Below are 17,574 nucleotides of genomic sequence, written 5' to 3'. Positions count from 1 at the left end.
CAGTCTCCAGAACTGTGAGAACATAATTTATGTTGTTTAAGCCCCCCAGTGTGTGGTATTTTAGCAGACTAATAAAAAAATCAAGAGCAATTTGTTTTTTAAGATGGGAGGGAATTCCCTGGCATTCCTGTGGTTAGGACTTGGCACTCTTACTGTTGAGGGCCCGGGTTCAATCCCTGGTCAGGGAACTAAGATCCCACAAGCCCAGTGTTTCGACCAAGAAACAAAAAAGAAGATGAGGAATATTGTAGCATGTTTATTTTCTGAAATGAGCAATCCAATAGAGGGAGAAATGACTGGAGCAATGTTCTTGGGTTGTAGAGATGGAATGAGAACTCATATAAAATTTACTTTTGATAGTATGGGTAGATTTGGGTAGATTTGTTGATATGGTGGGAAGGTTGGGAAATTCTCTTCTTAATTCGTTTTCTTAGTGAAGTAATAAGCAAAGTCATAAGTGGAGAAGGGAAGTGGGTACAAATTGCAGTTTGAGGAGAGGTATGAAATAATTTTCTAGGAGAGTGGAAGAGTAAACAGACTAGAGAGATGTTGTCAAACTATTGGGCAATGCTAAGTCCATTGAAATCAGTGGTCTTCAATTAAAGTGACACTAGTCATCATAACATTTTTGTTTTTTCTCCAGGATCATTCAGTTGGGTTAGATGGAGATCTAATCTGGAGTTTTTCCAGGGAAAAGGGACAGAAGGATACTACATGCAAGAATACAGTGATGTTCTGTAGAGTTTAAGCTGAGTAAGGCTGAAGGAAAGGACATGAGGCAGGAAGGGAACAGTGGGAAGGTGGTCACTATCCTGGGGACTCTAGGAAGGTAGAAGAATTAGAGTCAGGTGGGTGAGCTGGAAAGATGGGAGGTTATGGTTGCAGGATGCTTGAAGTTGAGATTATGCAGAGGGAGCAGGTAGAATCAAGGTCTAGGGTATGACTGTATGTTGAGTTTGGGAATAAAGAACGTTAGAGAATTGGTCACGGAATTACAACCATTATGCCTACATAGATATTGAATTATTCTAAGACTGATGAGGGGTAGTACTGGAGTAGCAGCAAGTTTGATGCTAAAATCTTCAAGGAATAAGTGAGAAATGACTCAGGGCTCTGTTGATGGCCAAACCACGTACAGGTCATGAGTTGTATAAAGATGTGAGCTTCAAGGCTGGCCATTTTTAAAGGGGGAATAATGGTCTAGACCACAGGACTGGAAAAGGTCAGTTTTCATTCCAATCCCAAAGAATGCTCAAACTACTATCTCCCACGCTAGTAAAACAATGCTCAAAATTCTCCAAGCCAGGCTTCAGCAATATGTGAACCGTGAACTTCCAGATGTTCAAGCTGGTTTTAGAAAAGGCAGAGGAACCAGAGATCAAATTGCCAACATCTGCTGGATCATCAAAAAAGCAAGAGTTCTGGAGAAACATCTATTTCTGCTTTATTGACTATGTCAAAGCCTTTGACTGTATGGATCACAATAAACTGTGGAATATTCTGAAAGAGATGGGAATACCAGACCACCTGACCCACCTCTTGAGAAACCTATATGCAGGTCAGGAAGCAACAGTTAGAACTGGACATGGAACAACAGACTGGTTCCAAATAGGAAAAGGAGTACAAAAGGCTGTATATTGTCACCCCTGATTATTTAACTTATATACAGAGTACATCATGAGAAATGCTGGGCTGGAAAAAGCACAGGCTGGAATCAAGATTGCCAGGAGAAATATCAATAACCTCAGATATGCAGATGACACCACCCTTATGGCAGAAAGTGAAGAGGAACTAAAAAGCCTCTTGATGAAAGTGAAAGAGGAGAGTGAAAAAGTTGGCTTAAAGCTCAACATTCAGAAAACTAAGATCATGGCATCTGGTCCCATCACCTCATGGGAAATAGATGGGGGAAACAGTGGAAACAGTGTCAGACTTTATTTTTCTGGGCTCCAAAATCACTGCAGATGGTGATTGCAGCCATGAAATCAAAAGACGCTTACTCCTTGGAAGGAAAGTTATGACCAACCTAGATAGCATATGAAAAAGCAGAGACATTACTTTGCCAACAAAGGTCCATCTGGTCAAGGCTATGGTTTTTCCAGTAGTCATGTATGGATATGAGAGTTGGACTGTGAAGAAAGCTGAGCGCCAAAGAATTGATGCTTTTGAACTGTGGCGTTGGAGAAGACTCTTGAGAGTCGCTTGGACTGCAAGGAGATCCAATCAGTCCATCCTGAAGGAGATAAGTCCTGGGTGTTCATTGGAAGGACTGATGCTGAAGCTGAAACTCCAATACTTTGGCCACCTCATGTGAAGAGTTGACTCATTGGAAAAGACCCTGATGCTGGGAGGGATTGGGGATGGGAGGAGAAGGGGATGACAGAGGATGAGATGGCTGGATGGCATCACCGACTCAGTGGACATGAGTTTGAGCAAACTCTGGGAGTTTGTGATGGACATGGAGGCCTGGCGTGCTGTGATTCATGGGGTCGCAAAGAGTCGGACACGACTGAGCGACTGAACTGAACTGAATGGTCTAGAACAGGATTATCAACAGCAGCATTATTAACACTTTGACCTGGATAGTTCTTCGTTGTGGGAAGCTGTTCCAAATTGATCATAAGCAGTATTCCTGACTTCTCCCCAAAAGATGCTAGTGGCACCCTGATCCCAGCTTTGGCAAGAAAAAATGTCCAAGACTTTACTAAACATCCTTGAGGGACAAATTCACTCTTGGTTGAAAACCACTGATTTTAAAGCAGCAGTGCTGAGCTAAAAAACTGTTACCTGACCTCTGGGTCCAGTGATTGATTATAAAGAGTGAGGAAGAGCAAGTAATATTCTCAGAGGATTACAGGACCATCAGGGCTTCTCGGAAGATCAGATTTTGGTCAGAGACAGGGCTGGAGGGAATCTTCCCAGAAAAGGGTGAGAATATAGTATCTTCAAATTTACAACTACACTGTGGCTACCTCCTTAAGGAGGAAACGTATTCCATGATGACCTGATAGTCAATGTGTTTTGTCTAATTATTTCACTTCCTTTGCTTGAGCCAACTCATCACTCTAATGAGTCACTTCTTAATGGATCTTATAATGCAGACTTCAATAATTATATTTAATACATGCTGTGTTTTTGCTATATAAGGAATCAGATATCCTAGAAGAACACATTGAATTGAATGTGAACACACTGAATATATACAGTGAACACCCTGGCAGAGCTGGGGCACCAGCCCTATGTACTTCGTCTCCCAAGAATTCTCTTCTATTGAGCTGGCATGCTCTGGGAGCCAAAGCTTCTAGTTAATTTCCTAGATATGCAGACAAAAGTGAAGATGACTCTCTAGAAGACAAGGCTGTGAGATTTGAGGACGATGACGGTATGTGGATCACCTGGCATGAGTACATTTGTAAGGAATTTATAAGGTCCTAGTTCAACAGCATTCCCCTTTATTTGCTGGCTACGTGTCTACCCTTGACCAAATAGTAACCTTCTAGGCTCTGGGGGCTATGAGATGAACATGGTGTAGAGGGGAAGTGGGGGACCCCCACCTAAACATCAGTATCATATGATAATCCATTTAAGGTGTGCTAGCAACACGTGGACATGAGGAAAAGTTTTTATTCTTTGAGGGAAACAAATATATAATGTGTACCTTGGGGAAAAGTTTTTAAAAGTTATGTATCAAAAAGTTAAGGAACTAAATTACTACCATGAGCTCTAAATGCTAATGGCATAGGTACCTCCATGCCTATACAAAATAGAAGGTAGCCTCCTTGGTATAGAAATGACACTTTTTTTTTTTTTGAGGGGGTAAGCCTACAGTTTATTGAATTAGATTTTGCTATTTACAACTGAGATCACATCTATATATATATTGTTAGTCTACATGGATACATTATTTCTAACAAGTTTAGACTTATGATGAATGGGCTCAGTCATACAAAAACACGTGCACACACTCATACTAATTGTCTTAACAACAGTAGTGCATATGTTATACACCTCCTATAAAGGCAGTTTTGATTACAAAACTGCAAGTTTCAAAGATCGATCTGATTTTGAAGATGATACACTGTGATTCTAAAATCTATTTTAGTCATTTTGTATAGTAGCTATCTTACTGGACTACAGTACATATTTTTTAAAAGGACACTGATAAGGGGCACCATCTGGTATTTAACTTAAACCAGATAGCTGATTACCTCCCCCTCCCTGCAAAGACCTCTGGCCAAGAAGACAAATGTAATGCAGTCTCTGGTACCTGATTGCCCACATGTACCATCAGTGAGTAACTCACAAAGAGATCCTTGGATTTGAGGGTATAACATAAGGCACTTTGTTTTTAATTCTATCAGTTTCTTCAGAATTAAGGTCTGTGGTCCTCTGGTGATCTGAAGCCGTGCTGGCCACAGCTGTGACCATGGACCCAGGAAGCCATCAGAAGGCCACCGTCCTCAGTAGACTCCACGGTCCACTCTGCCCACCTGCCCATGTGCATTCTGACTTCTCCGTAAACTTCCCACAGCACGACCAGTGGGGACGTCCTGGGTGGCCTTTGTGTCCGTGGCCACAGCCTAGGTACCCACCTGCATGGTCCAAAGAGAAGAGGGAAAAACCATTAGAAGGAAGTCCAGCAGTTACCATGGAAATTAACACTCCTGGCGATATTCAGACTCATGGATGTTTTTACATCTAAAAACAACCCAGCGAGAGGAACAAGCTCTCGGATGCCTCTGTAGCTGGGAGGACTCTAAAGACAGATGACAGCAAATCAATTGAAGTTAACTGGAGTTGTAAGAACAGTGTTATTTTAACACTCTGTGAACTTAAGGAGAAGAACTGGTTTGGATTTTAACATAACAAAATCTAAATAAAAGAGAAGGGCAGAATGCTAGATATAAACAAAATAGATCCTGAAGTGTCTCTATGCAAGTTTACAAGAGCCTATGTTAAGGCTCACCATAAGAGTTAGGACAGGACAGAAGAGCGAAAATAATTAGATTTCTTGCCTGGATGCTGACCTTTCTACCTACGTTTCCTTCCCCCAAGAAAAGAGCCAGACTTGGTTCAGTTGATTTATTCATCTGTTCTCCCATCCCTTCCTTGTCTGGAATTTCTTTAAGGTTTCAAAAGGAACAGGATGGGTTTATGTTTTTGACAGCGCTCAGGCTGTTGGAAAGGGTACAGACTGACCATCCCAGGAGAAGCACAGGGCTTCTAGAATCAGTGAACTGTATCAAAACTAAAAGCACTCAGAGCTTTTCATCTTGCCATTTCAGTTTCCATAACCAAGAAGCTTTAAATCAAACGTTTAGAACTGTGATACATTCAACACGCACAGACTACCTTCCTAGGAACAAAGCCTGAGTCTGAACACCCTGACCCTGGTCGCTGTGGTGCTGATCCCACTGCTGGGAGACAGGCACAGGGGGAGAATGAGGGCTTTCTGGAGCCCTCCTTACCTGGTTCTCCTTACCTGGCATGGTGCCTCCACACGCGCAGCGAGCAGTTTTCTGGCCTCCGCTGGAGCAGAACGTGCAACAGTGAAACACGCCCGGGTGTGAGCGGTGCCTTTTTCTCACGGTCACAGTGAATGGCGAGCCCTTCAGTGTTCAGACCAAGAGCAAAGAACAGCCTCATGAGTCAACAGGCGTGTGCTGAGCATCACACAGACTAAACAGCTAAGTCACAGGCCCTGCCCCTGGAGGGACGAGGACAGTAGAGGGAAACAGTGACTGGGGGTCAGAGCCAGCTGGGTGCTCAGCTGGACAGGGCCAGATACAAATGCAGTGAGAGGCGTCAAGGAGTCTGTGCTGCTGCCCTGGCACGCAGACGGCCGGACACACTGACGGTGTTCATCACTCAGTCGTGTCTGCCTGTTTACGACCTGTGGACTACAGCCTGTGAAGCTTCTCTGTCCATGAATTCTCCAGGCAAGAATACTGGAGTGGACTGCCGTGCCCTCCTCCAGGCCTTCCTGACCAGGAATCGAACCTGGGTCTCCTGCATTACCGGCAGATTCTTTACCATCTGGGCCACCAGGGAAGCCCTAGTAAACTCAACTGTGCTTTCAAGTCACTGACTTTGGTCTCCATCTCCTCCATTCCTGAGCAGTCTAAGAACATCTGTGGTCCCTTCTCCAATTTCTCAGCCACACACTCCTATCCCTCAGATCCTAAGCCAATTCATTTTTTTTCATCCCTTCATCCTGGACACAACTGTTTACCCATCCACTCATTCTAGGTCGGTGAAGATAGATGAAATGGAGGAAGATTAGGCATGTGGTTAATAATTCTCAGATTAGAAATTCTCCTACATGCCTTCTTTCCTTTAAGGATAATTTTCATCCTTGAATTTCTACCCTATGCTAAACAGTAAATATTTAATGAGTGTTGCTATCTGCCTGTTCCTATATGAGAATCACATACCATGCAAAAACACAAAGCAGAGAGGCTGGCAACTTAGAAGCCTTTCAGATGTTAAATCTCTCTTCGTTTAAAGAGTCTTTTTTTTTTTTTTTTTTGGCTATATGGTATGTGGGATCTTAGTTCCCTGACCAGGGATCAAACCCGTATTCCCTGCATTGGGAGTGCAGAGTCTTAACCATGGGATGGCCAGGGAAGTCCCTACAATCTGTTTTAAAAACAACTTGGGAGTTCAAACATGTGGTTTCAAATTCTGATTTTTCTACCCAGGTACTGTGTGTTGTGGCAAGTTTGTTTTCTTGGTCTAATTGAATGATGATCCTTATGTTTGAGTGGTTTGTTAGAAAAGTGAAATAATGTTTGAAAATATATCTAACCTATCTGGCATCCTGTAAGTAGGCAAGCAGCAAGTGGCTACTATGAGTCTTCCCAGGGCACAGCCCAGAAACCTAACACATCCTGATACTCTGTGGTGTTTCTTGTCCCCGCCAGTGTTGATTTCCGGTTAGGGGAAACCCTCTGGCAGCTTGTATGTCAGCAGAGATTCTGCTGGACATGTTGAGTGTAACTCAATTTTTAAAAATTCATAATCTTTACACCAGAAAAGTGTTACATATATCTGTGGAGGTGATGTAGTAACCATGGTAACAGAGAAGCATATATATATATATATACATGCTCACACACATGTATACATATAAACACAGTAGAGAATTATCTGGGCAAATAGGGAGATTGTTGACTGATCAGTTACAGGAGAGGGCATAACTCTCCCAGTGGTATTCCCGTAAGTCCATGTCTGGTCATAGTCTGAACAAAGCCAGAAAATCCTGAGTGAGGTTATATTTCTTGTAAGTGTGCATACTCATCTGCTGGTAGATTGCCCGCTGTGATCAAGGCATCTTTCCCAAATTAAGAACTCCAACAATCTAACTGGGAGAATGACAAAATACAGGCATAACTGCTAAGAGGTGAAGTAGGAATAAAGAGGTTTCAGGATCACCAGTATCCTATAGTAAGAATAACAGCTGCAAAATCTGGGCCCTTTCTTGAGTGAGGTGAAGTAAGAAAGAAGAGAATCCCAGTCAATCCCTCTACACAGCTGGTCCTGTGTGAAATGTCTCCACATTCTAAGATGACAAAACCGAGGGGAGGAGGGGGCGGGGTGAAAGGTCAGGAAGTGTAGGCAAGGCCTCACTTACCTGCACGTGCTGCTCCTTGACACAGACCAACACAGTATAGGTGCCGGGTTCCTTGGGCGTATAGGAAACATAGTATGTCCCATCCTTGTTATCATGGACCATCGTTTTGACGGGACTGTATAGAAACGGGAGTTCAAAAATACCACTCATTCTCACAAAGCCTACATCAGTTGCCTGCTCATTTAGGATGTAAATGCTATACCATACAGCCAATGTTAATTTTAAATGTCCCCCAGGCAGGATGTGTCTTCTCCTTGTCTCAGAAATTAACTTTACAATACAAGGTAACATAAATCCTCATTTAATCTGACATTCAGAAGACTTCCTGAAAACATCAGTGTTCTCTCTAACCAGCTTCTGTCATACCTCCTGCTCTTCTTCCTCCCTCCTCCATCCTCCAATCCTGAAGACTTCGCTTATAACTTCGCTCCCAGCACAAATAGTAAGCATGGGGCTGAACTCTGAGGAGGGCACCATTCAGTCTAACACAGTATATTTTGCAGCCTATTCAAAGCTTGGGATAAAGACAGTCTGCGGGGGCAGATGAGACCTTTGGGAGAGAATCAAATAGCAGCCTAAAACCCACACAAGGAATTGCATCTGGTCCACATGGTCCTATGGCGCTTTTTAATGGCATCATGGGGGAGGTAGGCTGGAACTACTGCAGTTACGGCCCCGTGACGGCAAAGAACCTTGGATTTCCAGGTCCATGATGCCTGAGTCTTGATACAAACCTGTCTTTCTTATCTTTAGGGACTACTGTGACTTGAACATTGTCTCCTCCCCTGCCCACGCTCTCTCCTGTTGCATCCTTACAAAGCACGGTGAAAGAGGCTGGCTGTTTCTCACGGGCTCTGTGAAGATCTGTGGAAGATAAACACTCAGTCCTCAATCTCAAAGGTCAACCGTAGTGACGGCGTCCCCAGATCAGACACCATCTTGCTTTTTCTGTTTAGTACAAAAGGTCGTGTTTCTGGTTTCCTCCCTTTCTTTTCTCTTCCTGTCTGTTTCTTGGAGCATACTTCTTGGGAGTCACTTCTGGTGAGCCTGGTTCTCGCTCAGCCAGCAGTAGCTCTTGGATTGTAAAGGATCCTGGATCTTAATTTCAGCCTTAAGAAAGCTTTGAAAAATCTTAGGCTTGACAAATGTATTCAGAGAATAAAAGACAGGCTGTGCTGTGCTGTTGTGCTTAGTCGCTTAGTCGTGTCCAACTCTTTGTGACCCCATGGACTGTAGCCCACCAGGCTCCCCTGTCCATGGGGACTCTCCAGGCAAGAATGCTGGAGCGGGTTGCCATGCCCTCCTCCAGGGGATCTTCCCAACCCAGGAATCAAATCCAGGTCTTCCACATTGCAGGCGGACCTTTTACAGTCTGAGCCACCAGGGAAGCCCCCAAAGAGAGGCTGTAACCCCAAACTACCCTCTCCGAGCGACAGATCCTGCTAGAAGGGGCAGGAGGTACAGGTAACCAGCTCAGACTCTTCATGCCTAAAGTCCTCTACGGCATGGTGGCTGTGCCTTGGCATTAGGGGGCATATTCAATAGCTACAGCCTCTGGCCCAGGGCTTCCCTGATAGCTCAGATGGTAAAGAATCTGCCTGCAATGCAGGAGATCTAGGTTTGATCCCTGGGTTGGGAAGATACCCTGGAGAAGGGAATGGCTACCCATTGCAGTATTCTTGCCTGGAAAATTCCATGGACAGAGGAGCCTGGCAGGCTACGGTCTATGAGGTCGCAAAGAATCAGACATGACTGAGCAACTAACACTTTCACTCCACTTCTGGTTCAGAAGACAGATGAAATAGGCTTTTTTATCTGGGGTCTGTGAACTATTATGAGGCCTTCTGAGGGGTGAAGAATCTCCTAAAATTGTATGCTCAAATAAGTGGGCATTTTCTTGTGGAGAGATCATTCTCAAAGGGATCTGTGACCTCCAAGCAGGTAAGAATTCCTGTGCCTGGGTCAGGATGACTCTAGAATACAATCTTCCTGTGAGAACTGATCTGTGAAATAGGTTTGAATAATGTGCTTCCTTTAGGAAGAGAACACCATGGTCAAAAGAAATTGTTTCTCTCCCTACTGACTGAAATGCCTACCACATTCTTTTCAATGCCAGTATCTGGCTTCCATGAACCAGAAAGGGCATCAAAGAAAGCAAACCATCATCCCTTCCTCCTCACTCCTCAGAAATTCTCTTCAGAACCATCCTCTCCAAACAAGCCATCCTCTCTGAACAGGCAGGATTTCACTCTACCCTGAGGTCTATGCTGTTATGTCTTAAGGGCACTGCCTCGGTTCTGTCACCTGAGAGAAGTGGTCTGATCCTTGAGTTCCTTGGTTGTTAACTACTTTTTTCAAGTGGAAAAGGGTCAAGCCTCACCCCTGTCTGGGATCTTAAGTGCAACCTGACCAGAACAAACCAGAAAGAAAAGGACATGGGAGGGATCACCATCTGTTAGATGGGTATGACTCTCTCCCTAGCTGAATGAAGGCCGTAGCTGAAAATGCCACATGTCTTTGACATCATGTCCTGCCGCTGCCCTTCCATGCCAATGGGAGATGTCGCCCTACCTTCCCCTTGGAGGACACATTTGGCTGGATCGACCTCTTTGGTGTTGATGGCCCCGTAAACTTCATAGCCACGGCACAGGCCTGCTTTCTCCTTGGGAGAGAAGGCTATCTTCTCGTTGACTCCGGGATGGGCACTGTATTCCACTTTGTTCAGCTTGGTGAGCCGCTCCACCACCACCCCCTTGGTGATGAGGATCTCCAGGTCGGAGCCGCTGGCCAGCAGGTGCTCGGTGAACTCCACTCCAGTCCGCATGTCTGCCAGCAGCTGCTCCAGTTGTGCCTTTTGCAGCTGCAGAGAGTTTTCCTTCTGGACTCGGATGTCTTCCAGCTGCTTCAGCAGCTTGTCCCGATGCTCCTCGATGGCCTTGATATAGCCCTCGGAGAAGGTGCGGATGTCAGCGGCTACGGCCTTCACCCGCTCCTGCAGGGCGCTGTTGGTCCCTTTGATCTGTACCAAGGCCTCCTCCAGGGCCTCCATGTGGGGCTGGGTACCCCTGAGCAGCTCCCGCACGGAGTCCCCGTGCTTGTGAATGACGTTGCTAGTGAAGTCACAGGGGTGCTCCCGATGCTCCCCCACCACGCAGTCCCGGCACACAGGCCGGTCGCAGAGCTCACAGAACAGCCTCAGCTCCTCTGCAGGGTGAGCAGGACACAGAATGGGCTTCCCGATCTGGCTGTAGCCTTTTAAATCTTTCAGGTCCACCATGGTATGGTAGGTCGTCTTCTTCTGCCGCCTAGAGGCAAACAAAGGCACGAATGGAAAATGAGGGGATGAGTCTAGCAGGGAAACAAACAGTCTAGCAGCTTTAAGGGCATGGGTTCTGAAGTCCAACAAATCTGGGTTCAGTTCCTTGTTCTAACCTCTTACTAATGAGTCTCTAGGATTCCAGTTCCTCCTCTATACACTGGGGCAATACATATGTGAAAGGGCTGCTCTATGGGACGAAATGATAGTAGGCTAGGGCTCTATGGCTTGGTGCATCACTTTGCAACGCTAAGGCTACCTCCTGGGACTTTTCCCAAAGAGTTCATTTGTCAAGTTTAGGCAAGAGCCACAGCCTAGTGCTACAGCAAGCTAGAGGGGAGAGTTTGGTGGAGACCAGCAGTGAGATGAGACTGTGCCAGACGGCTTAGCAATAAACTTCAGGCAGTTAAAAAGCAGCTAGCTGGGCACAACAGAGTCTCCCTCAGCTTTCATCGAACTCTCTGGGAAAGCATTTCCTTTGATCAATGCCTCCGCCACCCAAAGCAGCAAGCTAGAATTTTCTAGAGGAAAGTCATCAACATTATTAGAAAGAGTAAAATCAGTGGTCAGTAGAACCAAAGCTCTCTTTTAATTCCCTCTTTTTATAGCCCTCTAGAAATTCAGGGAAATCCCCAGAAACCACGGTGACTGTTCAGAGTTACACCATGTGTTTAGTGTTTTAGCAACGTCAAGCTTACATGCCTGTTCTGGCACCAGAAGAGTGGCTGTGGGCAAAACAGGGTCAGCTGTTGAGCTGGCAGCAAAGTAGTCATCATTACAAGGTAAAAATAGAAGGACTGAAGACTGCTAACTTGTTCTGTTGGTGAGGCCAGAAAACACCTCGAAGGCAGAACTTAAAAAGCACTGTAGCTAATCCTGAAACATTGGCCATTTCATATTGTGATGTTCTGGAATGGGGGGGAGGTGGTCTGAAGGCACAAAGTGACTTCCTGTGACAAACTGTTTACCAAACAGCATAAAAGACATAATCCCCACCCCAAGTCCATCTCACCGAGTTCCAGAGTACCTCGAGGGTACAGGGCAAAGGTGGAGGTGGTATCCCACCGATCAGCACCTTATACTGGGAAGGCGACAGAGATGAGCAGAGAAAACACCGCAGGCAGGTAGAAGATTTGGATTTTAAATTCAATTGTTACATACTACTTACCAGTTATGGGACCCTGGCATATCACACACTGCTGAGCTTCAGTTTCCTCCAATAATAAATAAGGGTGAAAACAGTGCCTGCTTTTCTATGAGTTCCAAGGATCAAATGAGACTGAGGGCAGGGGATCTGCTATCATACTCTTTCTCTAGCACCCCGGACGAATGATTGATGAGCCAAGGAAACTGGGTAAGAACTTTGTAAACTGAAATGGACCCTGCAAACCTCTGATGCTATTATTACCATGGGTATTACATAAAGGCTGCAGAATTTAACTACTGTTCTGGAATATCTGTAATCACATTGTATACTGTTCTCTGACTTTCCACGGCATTTGAGCTTTCCTTTCCATCTGCTCACCAAGGGATTTCTCTGCCTTGACTCCTCTTTATACTCCACTCTTAAGCCACACCAGGTGGGTATCCCATCTTTACCTATGAGCCTGACAGCAGAAGTGGCAGAGATTGGCTTTGCAGGTCTGACACCTCTTCTCCACTTCCCTGTCGCTGCACAGGTCACACACCAGGCCCTGGCCTTCCCCACGCAGACTCTCCAGCATCACATCATTCATGGCCAGGTGGTCTATGGTTAAAGCCTTCACTCCACCCATGGGCAGGTCCACCTGAGCATCACATACCGGACAGAGGATGCCAATCTGTGGCTGCAGAGCGCGTGGCTTGAGTTCCTGGAATATGGACCCCTCAGAGCTTGTGTCAGATTCTCCCCCTCGGATGTCCACTACTGAGAAGGGTTCCAGCTGCTCCAGACAGGTGGTGCAAACTGTGTGCAAACAAGGCAGGAGCCTGGGGGCTTCGAAAAGCCCCCTGCACAAAGGGCAGTGAGTTTTGCCTGAGTTTCCAGCTGCGGTCCCACTGGGTAGTTTGCCCACGAAGCCCAGCAGCGGCCTCCTCTTTTCTGCCATATTCCCCACGTTTGTGCTCAGTATCAGAAAAGGCCCTGGGCAGTTCTATAATGAAGTAGCAGGTGATTAGGCCCACCCAAAGAGACAGTTTCCAAAACTTGTACAGAGACCGTGGGGACTCTCTCTTTGGCAAATCAAAGGGCAAAAAGGAAAAAGAGTATTCCTCAAAGGAGCCACCCACAGATCTACTCAGTAAGGCTTCCTCCTTAGCAAGGCATCCCATACCAGACACGCCCACGCCCTCCTCGGCCCCCCAAGTCCTCCTCCCCGGAAGCGCTTCCAGCTCTAGGTCTCCAGCTAATCCTGTTGTCGACTCCTGGACCCCTGCACCTCTATCACCCTCTACTACCCCCCACCCCACCGCCTGCCCCACTGATCCCACGCCGGACACGCGACAACTGCCACCCCCGCCCCCGCGTGATGCGCTTGGGGGGGTCCTCCGCTCCTTCCTTCCACCCGGCCCTCCGCGGAAGGCACGCGGCGGACCAGGGAGCTGCGAGCCCCCGCTGCCTTCTCGGTTGCCACCACCTCCCCACCCTTCGGTCCAAGGCGCTCGACGGCTCTGGTCCCGCCTCGCACCAATCCCAGCCCGGGGCTACTCAGACGACTCCAATCACCGTCAGAGAGGGGCGGCCGTCGCCGCTGCGAGCCCCGCCGCCCTCCAGAGTGACACCAGCAGCATCCAATAAGCTTTGGAAATTCCACATCTTCGCCGGTCCTCTCCGGGGAGGGGCGATAGCCGGGGGCGGGGCGGCCTCAGGGCTTGGGCCTCGGAAGAGAAAAAGGGTAAGGCTGTGAGTGAGCGGCATAGTATAGCCAGCGTCACCATTTTACGGCGACTGTCTCCCTCTCTATGGCTCTGGCGACCAGAGAGGTCAGAGGACAACTTAGAAAGCTGCGCTGATGTGCCACGGGGAAGGTTTCCTTTGCTCCCTCGGATTGGTCCCGCGAACCCACCCTGGGGCCTCCCATTGGTGGCTGGCGCTGTCAGTTGCCCCAAGCTCCGCCCAGGGCTTGTCGAGAGTTGGTGGGGGAGGCGTTTTCTTGGTTCCCGAGTCCTTGGAAACGGCGAATGGTGCGTTATCTTTGGTTGTACTGTGAACCTGCGAGTTCCCCTCTGGGCCTCCCAGCTTATTTTAATTCAGGAGTCCTTGAGGCCATGCGTGCGGGTTACCAGAGCTTCTGGAAGCGGCTCGCTGGGTCCTGGCATTTTCCGGGCCAGGCTGGTTCCGTGGACCCATCAGGGAAAGGTCTAGCTTTGCCTTCGTGTAGCACTCGCCGGGAAGCTCGAATCCCGGTTCCCTGGGGCTTGAGAAGCTGTTGTTTCGTCCGTCGGGGCTAGAGGTGCCGATGACTAAGGAGTTGTCAACCAGAGTTCTACAGTTTTATGTAAGAGAAAGAGGGCAAGTTTGTCCCGCTTTTTTTTGTTTTTTTAAATCAGAGAGGGCCCATGACTGGTCACAATGGTATAGTGGAAGATGTCAAAGTAGGATAAGTCCTCTGTGGGCTCACAGAATAGTGGGAAGATGAACACGTCGGACATCCTTTACTTCACAATTTCTCTGTCTTTTAAGTGTTCTTAGAAGGAGTATCCTGATTTGGCTGTATGGGGAATTTGCTACACTTGGCATCTAGGACTTGTGCCTCCACAATTCCAGAAATGGTAACACTCTGGTTCCTTACGCTCCACTTGTTCTTATTATCTTAAGACCGACTGCTGCTGCTGCTGCTAAGTCACTTCAGTCGTGTCCGACTCTGTGTGATCCCATAGAGGGCAGCCCACCAGGCTCCCCCGTCCCTGGGATTCTCCAGGCAAGAACACTGGAACGGGTTGCCATTTCCTTCTCCAATGTGTGAAAGTGGAAAGTGAAGTTGCTCAGTCGTGTCCGACTCTTAAGGACCCCATGGACCACAGCCTACCAGGCTCCTCCATCCATGGGATTTTCCAGGCAAGAGTACTGGAGTGGGGTGCCATTGCCTTCTCCGGTAAGACCGACTAGGATGCCTGATTATCTCACGACTTGCTTTGTTCATGACTTTGCCTACTTGATTTGCACCCAGTGGGCAACTGTCTCAATGATGTCTTCATTATCCATTTCATGCTATAGGCACCAGTGCCTGGAGCCTAAGCTTTAAAAAATATGGAATCTGAAACAAACAAACAGAAATTTGACTTTGAAATATGAAAAGAAAACTATAAAGTGAAAGTCGAAATGTTCAGCCATTTCCAAAATATGTCAGTGAGTCATATGCTACGTTTATATGTGAATTACATAGAATTTCCAAAAGTAAGCACATCTAGAAGGTCTTAAAATAGTCTTTACCTGGTTTTCTTCAGCTTCTTGTTCTTCTCCATACCTACTGATTCAGATTCTGCTTTCTTCACTCCAGTATGCTGGAGTAAGTCACAGAAACTGTGCAGACTTGGGTTTGCCATTTATTCTTACTCTGAACTTCACCTCAACTCTCCCTGATGTCTGGAGATGCTTTACTTCATCTCTTATTCATGCTTTCTCATGTTTCCCATGGTAGATGTTCCAGGCTTCCCTTGTTTAAGAAGTGCTTTTGAATTTACCTGTATATTATCTCCTTTAACCTCAACTGTATGAGGAAAGTCTCAAATTTGGTGGCTAGCCCAAGGTAGAACAAATGAAACTTGAACTCTTATCTTATGATGCCATGTTTGAGAGTCTAGCCCAATCACCTGTAGCCTTTTCTTCCCCAGCTTCTTAAGCGTTGAATCACTTATAAACTCAGCAGGTATCTGCCTTTAATTGGGTGAGAAAAGCAAGTCACTCACTTTTTGCTAAAAAAAAAACAACTGTGATTTGTCGCAACTCCTCTCAGACATCTGGCTTCTTTTTTTCTATTCCAAGGTTAACCCCATAAGACTTTTGCTCTTTATTCCAACCTTTCCGGCCTTCTTAAAACATTGCTGTCCCTACATTTTCAATCAGTCCTTAACTAGCACATTCTTTTACCAAATTCTCCCTTGACTAGGCTGCCTTTCAACTTACTTACCTTTGTGACCCTCACCATTACATTTCGCAAAAGACTAGTCCCACTTTATGCTTTCACCCATTTTTTCCCTCTCCCAAAGTCCCTGTTGAGACTTCGCTCTTGCGGATCACAAGTGACCAGTCACTGCCCTTTTCTCACTCAGGTCTCTTTAATGTTCACCATTGTTATGTACTTTTTCATCCTTAAAACTTGCTTCCCTTTTGCCTTTTGAAATATTCTACTCTCCTGGCCTTCTAATTGCTTGGACAGCTTTTCACATTCTCTTTCCTCACTGATTCCGCTTGCTCCACTTTATCCCCTGCCTTTACTTCTTGTGCAGTTGATCCTCAGATTCACACTTTCGGCACTGACCTCTCTCTTGAGCTTTGGTCATAGCCATTTATTATAAACCTGTGCCCAAATGTAGCCCCATCACCTTAGGCCCCACATATCTTAAACTTCAGTGAACTTCTTTTTATCACTAATCTGTATTCTCTGAATTTTTCTGTTTTATTCTCTCAAGGATATTATTCTCCTGCCTCCAGCATGACACTTTATAGTGCTCTTAGCTTCCTTTTTCTTTTTCCATATCCAAGCAGGTACCAGTTTCTTTCCATCCCTACAGCCAACATCTTACTGTGGAGAACTTTCAGATGATAAGGACTTACTTTGAGGATTAGAATAGTTTCTGAATTATTCCTATCCTCTGTTTTTTTTCTCTACACAGTTTTTCCAAATTAATTGTAAAAATATGGGACAAATCAACATTTCTAAAAGCTTCAGTAGCTCCCAGGCTCCCTCTATAGGGTGAAATCTGGATTCCTTAATAGATTCATGAAACTGACCTTTTAGTTGGACTTAAATATTGCCAAGCACATTTCTTAGTCTTATCCAATTTTCTCTTCAGAATTCTTCCACCTTTATTATTTAAACATACTCTTCACACTACTTTCTTGAAACTTTCCCTGTTGTTTCAGCGCTCCAGATTTGAACTCCAATAGCTATTTTAATGGAGAAAGAAATGGCAACCCACTCCAGTATTCTCGCCTGGAGAATCCCATGGACAGAAGAGCCTGGTGGGCTACAGTCCATGGAGTCACAAAGAGTTGGACATGACTGAGTGACTAAAGAGAGAGAGAGAGAGCTATTTTTAAACAAATTTATTAAAGTGTAGTTGATTTACAGTGTTGCATACAACATAGTGATTCAGTTATATATACATTGTTTTTCATGTTCATTTTTCATTATGACTTATCACAGGATATTGAATATAGTTCCCTGTGCTATACAGTAGGGCCTTGTTGTTTGTCCATTCTATATGTAATAGTTTGTATCTGCTACTGCTAAACTTCCAAGCCATCTCTTCCCTCACTCACCCTCCTCCTTGGTAACCACAAGTTTATTCTCCGTGTCTGTGAGCCTGTTTCTATCTCATAGGTAAATTCATTTGTGTCGTATTTTAGATTCCATATATAAGTGATATCACATGGTATTTGTCTTTCCTTTTCTGATTTACTTCACTTAGTATGCTAACCTCT

General features: G+C 45.8%; 1 protein-coding gene across 2 annotated transcripts; it reads right to left on the bottom strand.

The window, feature by feature from the left end:
- Positions 1–4,318: 4,318 nt before the first annotated feature.
- On the bottom strand, positions 4,319–14,026 carry TRIM45 (tripartite motif containing 45). Of its 2 annotated transcripts, XM_043459724.1 has the most exons (7): positions 13,654–14,026; positions 12,549–12,799; positions 10,205–10,938; positions 8,368–8,497; positions 7,634–7,748; positions 5,483–5,609; positions 4,319–4,592 (listed from the first exon to the last, which is right to left on the bottom strand). In XM_043459724.1, exons 1-7 carry the CDS (start codon positions 13,843–13,845, stop codon positions 4,444–4,446), a joined length of 1,698 nt encoding a protein of 565 aa, XP_043315659.1. In that variant the 5' UTR covers positions 13,846–14,026; the 3' UTR covers positions 4,319–4,443. The 2 variants fall into 2 exon arrangements, with proteins under 2 accessions (XP_043315659.1, XP_043315656.1); XM_043459721.1 differs by lacking the exon at positions 13,654–14,026 and having other exon boundaries at positions 12,549–13,650.
- Positions 14,027–17,574: the final 3,548 nt, after the last annotated feature.

Source organism: Cervus canadensis, chromosome 2 (genome assembly GCF_019320065.1).
Source record: "Cervus canadensis isolate Bull #8, Minnesota chromosome 2, ASM1932006v1, whole genome shotgun sequence".
In the NCBI taxonomy this organism is placed as follows: Eukaryota; Metazoa; Chordata; class Mammalia; order Artiodactyla; family Cervidae; genus Cervus; species Cervus canadensis.
This window is presented reverse-complemented; position numbering and strand designations above follow the sequence as displayed.